This window comes from Trichechus manatus, unplaced genomic scaffold (assembly GCF_000243295.1).
Source record: "Trichechus manatus latirostris isolate Lorelei unplaced genomic scaffold, TriManLat1.0 scaffold00080, whole genome shotgun sequence".
In the NCBI taxonomy this organism is placed as follows: Eukaryota; Metazoa; Chordata; class Mammalia; order Sirenia; family Trichechidae; genus Trichechus; species Trichechus manatus.
Genome location: NW_004444016.1, coordinates 7663774 through 7674613, shown reverse-complemented (window position 1 = coordinate 7674613; position 10840 = coordinate 7663774). Strand labels below are relative to the sequence as shown.

General features: G+C 35.3%; 1 protein-coding gene across 13 annotated transcripts in view; it reads right to left on the bottom strand.

The window, feature by feature from the left end:
- Positions 1-10840, bottom strand: part of ANKHD1 (ankyrin repeat and KH domain containing 1) — a 172352-nt gene that overhangs the window by 33400 nt on the left and 128112 nt on the right. For 12 of the 13 annotated variants that reach the window (XM_023735602.1, XM_023735600.1, XM_023735603.1 and 9 more), the window contains 9 exons: positions 9794-9939; positions 9515-9626; positions 8875-9020; positions 8203-8345; positions 7558-7771; positions 5893-6068; positions 5505-5667; positions 3198-3293; positions 2539-2655 (listed from right to left, as the gene is read on the bottom strand). In XM_023735602.1, coding sequence (XP_023591370.1) covers positions 2539-2655; positions 3198-3293; positions 5505-5667; positions 5893-6068; positions 7558-7771; positions 8203-8345; positions 8875-9020; positions 9515-9626; positions 9794-9939 — 1313 coding nt within the window. Of the gene's footprint in view, positions 1-2538; positions 2656-3197; positions 3294-5504; positions 5668-5892; positions 6069-7557; positions 7772-8202; positions 8346-8874; positions 9021-9514; positions 9627-9793; positions 9940-10840 lie in introns of those variants that run through there. The other variant, XR_002824813.1, reaches the window with a different exon arrangement.

Sequence of the window (10840 nt, the reverse complement as noted above, 5' to 3'; positions counted from 1 at the left end):
GACAGAGCTGGAGAAAAATGTAGAACAAAATTCTAACTCACAAAAAAAGACCAGACTTACTGGCCTGACAGAGACTGGGGAAACCTTGAGAGTATGCTGCTGGACACCCTTTCAGCTCAGTAATGAAAAGTCACTCCCGTAGTTCACCATTCAGCCAAAGATTAGACACCCCCATAAAACAAAACGAGACTTATGGGGCACAACAGTGAAGGGACAAGAACAAGAAAGCAGGAACGGACATGAAAGCTCATAATAGTGAACCCAAGGTCAAGAAGGGACAGTGCTGACATGTCATGGGGTTGTTAACCATTGTCATAAAACAATATGTGTACAGTTTAATGAGAAACTATTTGTTCTGTAAACCTTCATCTAAATTTAAAAAAAAAAAAAATCAGTTGACCATAGATGTGTGGGTTAATTTCTGGGTTCTCAATTCCATTCCATTCGTCTATATGTCTATTGTTATACCAGTACCAGGCTATTTTGATTACTGTAGCTGTATAGTATATTTTAAAATCAGGAAGTATTAAGTCCTCCTACTTTGTTCTTCTCTTTCAACATTGTTTTAGCTATTTGGGGCCTCTTGCCATCAATATAAAGTTGAGGATTGGTTCTTCTATTTCTGTAAAAAAGGCTGTTGGAATTTTGATTGGAACTGCATTGACTCTACAGATCCCTTTGGGTAGTATTGACATCTTAACGATATTAAGTCTTCCGACCCATGAACATGGAACATCTTTCCATTTATTTAAGTCTTCTTTAATCTCTTTCTGCAGTGTTTTATAGTTTTCATTGTATAAGTCTTTCACCTCTGTGGTGTGATGGATCAATTTTGTATGGCCTTTCTATCCATGGTCTTGTAACTCCCACCCAAGTGATTGGGCGGGACTGGGTGATAGGGTAATTGTGGCCCACCAAAGGAATTGGTCAGTTTTGCCATCCCATTGGGCTTGAAATGAGCCATCCCAGAGGCAGGAAAGAAGAGCCCACCACCAAGTAAGGAGAGACCAGCAGGAGAGACCTGCAGGAGACAGAGCAGTGAGACTGCTGGCCCATGGAGCGAGAAAGTTGAATGTCTTTGGGCAGAGACTGAGGGCCTGTGAGCACAGCTGGGAAGAGGCTGTCCTGGTGGAAGAATTGTATCCTTGAGTGTTCCTGAGCCTGAATTGTAACCTGTTACTTTCCTAATAAACCCCATAATCAGTTATGAGTATGATCTGAATTCTGAGTTCTGTGTGGCCATTGCAATGAATTATCAAACCCAGCAGAGAAGTAGACTGCCGTAGGAGGGACAGTTAGTGTCAGAATTGGTAAAGATGGAGGAGACTGCAGGCATGTCTGACCCCCGCATCATGGGAATCAGCCTTGGGCTGTTGACCTTGATTCTCCTTCCCTCTTGTGAAGAGAAAGGTCAGACATTGCCCTCACACTGTTTTTACAACACCCCTGGTTACATTTATTCCTAGGTATTTTATTCTCTTAGATGCTATTATAAATGGAATTGTTTCTCTAATTTCCCTTTCAGATTTCTCAATGCTGGTGTATAGAAACCCAAATGGTTTTTGTTTGCTGATCTTGTACCCTGCAACTTTGCTAAATTCCTCGACTGGCTCTAGAATTTTTCTTGTGGACTCTGGGATTTTCTATGTATACGATATTATCTGTGCATAGAGATAATGGTACTTCTTTTCCAATATGGATACCTTTTATTTCTTTTTCTTATCTTATTGCTCTGGCTAGGACTTCTAATACAATATCGAATAGAAGTGGTGAGAGTGGGCACACTTGTCTTGTTCCCAATTTCAAGGGAAAACCTCTTAGTCTTTCTCCATTAAGTAATGTTGGCTGTTGGCTGTTCATATATGCCCTGAATCATATTGAGGAATTTCCCTTATATTCCAATCTTCTTTAGGGTTTTCATCAGGAAAGGTGTTGGATTTTATCAAATGCTTTTTCTGCATCCACAGAGATGAACATGTGGTTCTTTTCTTTTGTTCTATTGATGTGGTGTATTATGTCGACAGATTTTCTAATGTTGAACCAATGGTATTTGTTCTTTTAATATAACTTCTGGAATCATCAACACCCTCATTATTTTTCAGGTATGGAGACTGAGCCTTAGAAAGGTGATTTTTTTTTTTTTTTTTTTAACTTTTCTCTATTATACTACACATCCGAGGATACTAGACTTTACTCTTTAATTGGGGGGGGTCTGATAAATCAGTTATAGCATAGACCTTGTAATAAATATATGATTTCCAATGTTTTACTAAATTTGATCCCACACTAAATGTTAAAACCACTTAGGCAGTAATGTCATTTGGTAAATTGGGATCTTGCTCAAAATCTCACTTATATGGTCTCAAAATATTCTTTATGAATGACAGGTCAGAATAAACAAAATTGATATGGTTTGATAATCTATTAGCCATTTCCTTTGAAGTAGATTTTATTAAGATTATTGGTCATACAGGTGATAAATCTATTCCAGCAGATTTTCAACAATTTCCAATAAGGGAAATATTTTTTCCCACTTACCTTTTCCAGATCAAGTTCCTTTAAAAGAATACTTGCATTCTTATTTGCTTCTGCAGCCTGCTGGTCTTTAGCCTTCACAATTGTCTCAACACATTGGTGGCATTTTTTCAACAGTTCCTATAGTGAAAAATGGAATCACATAAATATAAGAACATGTGACATAAACAGGCCAAATAAAACAAGCTGATGAGCACACCAAAGTCCTGGGGTTAAAGGTCAAACAGCTGAAAATTCACTAAATCAAATTAAGCTATCCTTTGAGTGTAGGTGTGTGTCAGTCTTTCATCAAAATAAGGCACCATTTCCTAAAAAGTCTATGTGTTCTTAAAAAGTCTCAACATAATATTGCACAAATCAAATCAGGCTAATGATTTAGTTATAAACCTTAGCTGCAGTGATTGTAATGGTGGTCCACAGTAAAAGGAAATATGAGTGTAGTTTATAAAAGTACTATACCCATCTATTTTGCAAATGGAGAAACTAAACTAAAGAAGATTAAATGATTGGCTTCTTATAGGACAAAAAGAATAGGTCCCTAATTGTACATCGTGACATGTAATTCCATAAAAAACAAAAACATGCTTAAATAGCATTTTTTATTTTGGTGAATATATATGTAACAAAACATTTGCATATTAACATTTGCATATTAAACTTACCTTATCTGTAATTGTTGCTATGTATCTCATGCATTCAATATCAGAAGGGAACTGACTGACTTCCTTCACCAAATACTGAACAACTTTTACATGACCCTGTAAAAAGTACAATAAGAAATACTCAAAAGAATCCCTTGAAATTTTGCCTATATGCTTAAAAGCTTATGAGTAAATTTAAAGGTACATTAAACTTATTACTACTAATAATAAAATAATATAACTTAATAGTTCACTAAATTTAAAATTAAAATTATGAAAATAAGAACAGTGTTTAGTTTTTAAACAGAAAAAAAGTAAGTACAACATGCTCAGGAGTAGATGGTGGACCAAAAGACATTTCTCCTGATTTTTATTAGCCTACTTCCCACTGTAGAAACACTTCTGTAGTAAAACAATACCTCCTAGAATAAATCAGTTTTAAAATAAAAATAGATATTGAGAAATGAACCTCAGTATAAAAGGGAAATTAAAACAAAGTAGATATTCTATATTTGAAAGTTTTATTTTGGCTCTACCTTATTAAACTAAACAAGGTGGACTGTCACATTTATCTCAGTCTTGTAATTTGAATCTAGGTGAAAACACTTTCTAAATGCCATTATTAGGGACCAAATGATTTAGGGTCAGTTCTAAGCATATCTATTTTAACATAACCAACGCTTCCCCTCTTACTAAGTTCTAAAACATCCCCAAGAATTAGTTTGATGGTGACAAAAATCAGAAAAGTGGCTGCCTCTGAGAACATGAGTGAGGAAGCATTCTAGGGTTAGGGAAATGTTTTATATCTTTATGGAGCATGGGTTACATTGGTGTATGCATTTATCAAAACTCATTAAACTACGCACCTTACAATTTGTACATTTTACTATGTATAAATTATACCTCAATTAAAAGGAAAGAAAAAAAATTGAAGAATTATCTACAAATATTATAAGATTTTATTTTAAGACACATAACTTACATTGCTCTCATTCTATAGCTATTTAGTAGCCACCTAGTATGTGCCAGGAGTCCCTGGATGGCAGAAACATTTAAGCGCTTGGCTACTAACAAAAAGCTGGTAGTTCGAATACACCTAGAGGTGCCTTGGAAGAAAGCCCCGGCGATTTTCTTCTGGAAGATCACACCCACTGAAAACCCTATGGAATGCAGTTCTTCTCTGAAACATATGGGGTTGCCATGAGTTGGAATTGACTCAGTGGCAACTAGTTTTAGGAAGTGCCAGGCATTGTGCTAAACAACTGAGTATAAACAGTGTTGAAAAATAGTGTCATGAATATTGGTCACATGGAACTTTCAGTCTAGTTGGGGAGACAGCAATTAAAAAAGTAACATGTTTGAATACATAATTACAAATTAGGATAAATTCTACAAAGGGAAAGAATAGCATACTATAAAAGAGAACAAGAAGAGGAACCTTTTTCAGATTGGATGTTAGGAAAGGACTCTGAGAAGTGACATTTAAAATGGGAGCTAAAGAATGAGCAGGCATAAACCAGGAGAAGAGGAACAAAAAGAACAGTTCAGGCAGAGACAACCAGTGAGCAAAGGCCCTGAGGCAGTTAAAAATTTGATGCATTCTAGTCCAGTGGCTGGAGTATACTGAGCAAAAGGGGAAGGTGTATGAATAATTGATCTGAGGAACTTGGCATGAGTTATATCATGCAAGGCTTTGAAGGCCATGCTAAGAAGTTTATAGTTTATCTTAATTGCAATGGGAAAGCTTTTTAAAATACAGCAGGCAAGCTGTCTAATAAATTTTTATGAAAGAATCCACTCTTTTTTGTTCCTCCTTAGATAGAGAAGGAGGAGCCCTTGTGGCACAGTGGTCAAGTGCTCGGCTGCTAATTGAAAGGTTGGTGGTTCGCGCCTACCAGCTGCCCCTCGGGAAACGATGTGGCAACCTGCTTCTGCAAAGATTACAGCCTTGGAAAACCCTATGGGGTAGTTCTACTCTGTCCTATAGGGTTGCTATGAGTAGGAATCAACTCGATGGCACACAAAACAGGTAACGAAGACTTGTCTATCTGCATATAACGTCTTTCCTTAAATCTCACATTTTCTATATAACATAAAAAAATTAGTCAGGATACCAAGTGATTTAAAGTTGACTATCGTGAATTACCACATGGTTCTTAGATATGGCCACAAAGAGAGTGGAATCACATAGCAGTGATTGGTGTATGGAAATATGCATGTGAAATATACTCAATTCTCCAAGAACAACTTATTTTTCTCATATGGTTTCAACTTAGAATTGGTTTAAAATTATCGAATTTTATCCCCCCCGCACCCTGCCGTAATTACCTTGCGAAATGCTGACATAAGGGGCGTGATTTTCCGGTTATCTATGGCATCCACATCAGCACCTGCTTGCACTAGCAATTGCACCACATCAAAATGACCACCATTGGCTGCCAGCCAAAGTGGTGTGTTTCCCTTTTTGTTACGAACATCAATATGGGCTCCCCTATAAAGTCGAAGAATGTTAATACAGTTTGTTTCTCATGAGAAGAGGCTGACTTTTTCTAGTTTTTGCTATCATGTTTTGTTATTATCTCTTACAAGATAACATGCAAATAGTCTGTTCTTGAAAATTTCAACAAAATAAAAATAACTTTTATTACTTTAAAGGCTCTGAAAAATGAAAGGGATCAAAGGAAGTTCTGTATACATTAATACAAAATTTACCTACCTATTAATTAGGAGCTCACAAAATTTGTAGTGACCTTTGTCTGCTGCTATTGTTAAAGCAGTGTCTCTTGAGGAAGGCACAGGTGGGGCATTGACATCAGCTCCTTTATCAAGGAGAACTCTTCCAACCTCTGCATACCCTCCAGAAGCAGCTTCCATCAAGGGGGTAAGACCAGTCTGTTTAAACCAAAAATGTATGCAAGTAAATTACTATAATTTCTTTAAAACAATAAAAAAAAGCAGCTGACTTTTAACAGAATTCTATTTGTGATTTTTCTCTCATAAAAGAATTAATATTCATAGCCTTGAATTTTACTAAACAGCAAGTCAAACTGTTGCTTAGACAGGTCAGAAGGAATTCACTTATCATAGCATACTACCTTATGCAAAAAAAGGAAAGAATTTCATAACTTTTATACAGTTATAAATTTACACATTAGATAATAACTTCTCTGTGCGATAGAGAGATTTTTGAAAAGGAATAAAAAGAAAATTAAGCAAGGCACAATGTTCAATGGGAAAACTTTGTTTGGAATATATTCTATCAAAGAATGCAGTCTGCTAAACAACTCAGGATAAATTCCTTCAATTCTACTCAAACACGGGTAAAACAGATTAAAATATTTAATTTTTTTTTTTTTTTAATATGTGTCTTTGAAGCATCAACATTTTTGTCAAAGGATATTTCCTACTACTGTTAGATGTCATCTTGTCGACTCTGACTCATGGCGACCTTATGTGTAACAGAACAAAACACTGCCTGGTTCTGTGCCATCCTCACAATCGTTATGTTTGAGCCCATTGTTCCCTACTATTATCATTCCCAAAATAATCTGGATTTCTCTAGTATCTTTAAAAGATAAATGAGCCACACTGAATATTTATAATACAAAAAGACAAGCTAGATGGAAGGAAAGGTGCATCTCTCTTTCTGCAACAAAAAGTGTGAGGGATAACTATACCTCCTCATTTCTTAGATTAGAAGAATGTAAACGTTACATTAAATTTTAAGAAATATAACTAATAAAGTTCAGGGAGAAAGTATGAGATTTTCATTCAAACCTTTCCATTTTGAAATGTCTACCAGATTGGCCACTGTCTGATTACAAAGAGTTCCACTTAAGCTACATTTTTCTAGGGTTCTAAATATCTAACAGTTTTAAGCAAAGAAATTCAATTCATGACATATAAACTCCTACTTTCCAAATGCCAAATAATCATGAAACTGTCAGAATCTGTCATGGTCAGAGTAGATCTTAGCTGTCCTAATTTTATAATGTAAGCACAGTTTTTTTGCTTGGGATTTCACTATTAATAAGCACATGCCTCAGTAAAGAAGTTCTTCAAAAATTCACAAAAAGGACTTAATACAAAATAATCTTACTATATTCAAAAGTTGCATACTAGAGGACTAATAGAGAGCCACTCAAGGCTGAGGTGGGAAAAAGTATTGATCTGTTTTCTTAATCATTCACTGTCCTTAGTAAAAGTCTTGAATGATAATAGTATGTCACTGATCACGTATAGCACAATTCCCCAATCCTGCATTGAGGCATTAGTTTTAACTTATGACAATTTAAAATAACATATTCAATTTGAGTTGAAATGTCATACTCTTTCTACTAGAAATATATCTGAAGTAGGTGACAAGTCATAAAATGCTTACCTTTGCCCTGTGTTCAACATTGGCTTTTCGGTCCAGAAGCAAACTTACTACTTCTGCTCGGCCTTGGAAACAGGCCAGGGTGAGAGCTGTGTTCCGATTGGTCTCTATCTGGGCGTTAATGTCTGAACCCATATCAAGCAGTAGTTTCACTGCAGGAACGTGTCCATTCATTGCAGCCAACATCAGGGGAGAAATGCCTAGTTTACTCCCAGTCCTAAGAGGGGAAATGTGCTTAGAAAATTAATATGTTGCCTATTTTTTTTTAAAGCACAGAGAACATTAAAGACAAAAGTCTTTCTGTAAAACGAAAGGTTGCTAACACCAATGAATAGATTTTATTTTTCAGACTAATAATCAGGAATAGGAAAATCTCATAATTTAAAGCACAATCCCTATTTAAGGGTTATAAATTTCCAGCTATATATAATAAACTACTTTCTGATACAAGACCTCTTTAAAAACAGCCACATTACTAACATAAGCTGTCATTACTTATAAGCACATTATGGAGATAATTGTTGGCCGTGAAACTTAAGTACTATCTTAATTGAAAATGGCATATTTCCATACATTTAGGGGAAGACACTTAATTCTAAGGTAATAACTTACTAATCATCAATAATAAAATGTATGACTAGGTAATACCTTGAATTAATTTCTGCCCCAGCATTAAGCAAAATCTTAATGATATTAACATATCCTCCAGATGCAGCTAGACTCAGTGGTGTATAATCAGACACATTCCTATGTTCTTTATTTGCACCTCGAGCCAGCAGCAAGTCTACCACCTACAAAGTAAAATATGAACAGATAAACAAAGTTTACACCAAGGGTTCAACTCGTAATGAAGGAAGCACAAAGAAATAGGACCTAAACTTCTTTCTCTAAATATTTGACAGTTTAATTACATTTACTTAGGCCCTAAATATTCATATATTAGTACTAGAGAAATAGGCATCAATTTTATATCAAGGAATTCAGAGCTTTGAAATTCCAATTATATTAAAATAAGACGTTATCCTTTCAATTTGTCAATTATTAGAAACAGATTTACATTTCATATGTCAGGATCGTGGTTCATTCAACCCCAGTAAATGTAAGGTAAAGAGAATTTTTATTTGGCCCGAAAGGTAAGAAACAGATTCTTTAAAAGGGCATTTACTATCCCCATTAAACTTACAAAAGTATCTCATCCTCAGAAAGTAAATGGTAACACATCAAAACGCATACAAGTTTCATTCATGTAGCTAAAATACTAATTATACGCGTATTTAGAAATACAAGCAAAATGCTTATAAAATGAAAACGTTAACACACCTCTTGACGTCCACCAGAACACGCCAGTGAAAGTGGAGTATCCTTGGTTCGTTCAGATTGTGCTTCAATATCTCCACCTTTATCTAAAAGGATTTCAACAACTCCAACATGCCCTGCTGTTGCCGCCAGGATCAGTGGTGTGAAACCTGTCTCAGAAATAAGTAAATAAATAAACTCAAGCAAATTTGTGTTTTTTATTAGGCCATGTTTTCAATTCTTTATTGTTTTAGTAAAAAAAGGCCTTTAGAGGCAGATACTGATAATCATTTAACATAAAACTGCTCTAAACCTTAATCTGTTAGTGAGAAAAACCCCATAAACACCTCATAAAGGAGAAATGCTAAGTCAATAAAAACCATTAAAGTTTATACTCATAATGAACTCTGATGCCTCTGTAAGCTCTACCTTTAGATAAAGAAGAAAGGCAACCACAACTTACTCTACTTCACTGACGATCTACAGTCTAATTTTTGAATTTTAGAGAATTATTTGGTTCTGTAGATTAAAGAATCTGGACATTCCTAACTGAAATATGCTTATCCATCTTTTCACTGAGATAGTCTAGGAACTATTTCTTGATAGTGAGAAAACTGTAGTTGTTTTCTGGACTCAGATTTTATTTCTAACGGATATTTCTTACCTTTTTTGTCTCTGTGCTCAATTTTTGCATCTCGAGCAATAAGTACAGATACAAGTTCTTCATGACCACCTGCACAAGCTAGTGTTAATGCTGTGTCATGATTGCTCTCAGTCTAGGAAAATAAAAAAGTAAGTTAGGCTTTTTTTCTTATAAAGATGTTATCAACTGAAGAACAAATAACATTTATTTTCACAATGAATGCACAATGATAATTTTTCTTTCCAAACAAAAAACAAATCAAAATGTGCAAAGTAAGTTTAAATAAAGCAATCTACTCACATGAGCATCAATGTCAACGGAAGGATACACAGGGATCACAGACTGGGAAGTCACGTTGCTTGGAGTCTGTGAACAGGGTTCAGGTGTAAGACATTCTGTGGTCTGAGAGGAACTGTTTGAACCAGTGGGCACTCTGCTACTCACAGCTGAAAAACAATATTCAAACTGCTGAATTCCACTTAAAAGAATAAGGACATCTGTACACAGAAAAACACATAAAACAAATTTCTACAGCAGTAATATAGTGGTTAAGAGCACACGCTTTGGAGTCGGCTGGATCCAGGCTTGAATCCTAGTTCCACCACTGACTTTCTAATCTTGGGCAAGTAATTTAAACTCTCTGAGCCCGAACTTTCTTCATATGTAAAAGGGGGATAATAACAGTACCTGCCTTGCAGGGTTGTTGGAAAGACCACTTGAGATAATACAAATAAAATGCTTAGCATAGTGCCTGATATTTAGTGCATATACAATAAATGGTAGCTTTTTATATTGTCAGTAAGGGAGAAAATAGTTTCCATTTAAAAAAATAAAAGCATTTTTATATCTTAGTTTGTAAAAGGCAATTAGATAAAAATACCTTGGGGACAATGCCAAAAAAAAAAAAAAGGGAAAAACACCAAGTTAAAATATTCCTCACATAAATTGCAGAGAGTATATGTTTTTAACAGTCAACATTTACTTTGAAAATTTGCTAAAATAAGTCAGTTTGAAAATCAAACTTTTTAAAATGAACATGAGAGGTTTATATTGTTGTTGTTGTCAAGTTGATTGCAACTCATAGCAACCCCATGTGTTGCAGAGTAGAACTGCTCCATAGGGTTTTCTTGGCTGTAATCCTAATGGAAGCAAATTGCCAGGCCTTTTCTTCCCTAGTACTGCTGGGTGGGTTTGAACTGCCAACCTTCAGGTTAGCAGTTGAGTGCAGTGTTTGTGCCACCTAGGGGTCTTCGGGGATTTCAAAAACAAGTGATTTGAAAACTGAGTTAACTGAAATCATATCTTTTATGTCTCTGAATATTTCTTATGTTTCATAATAGGAGTTTG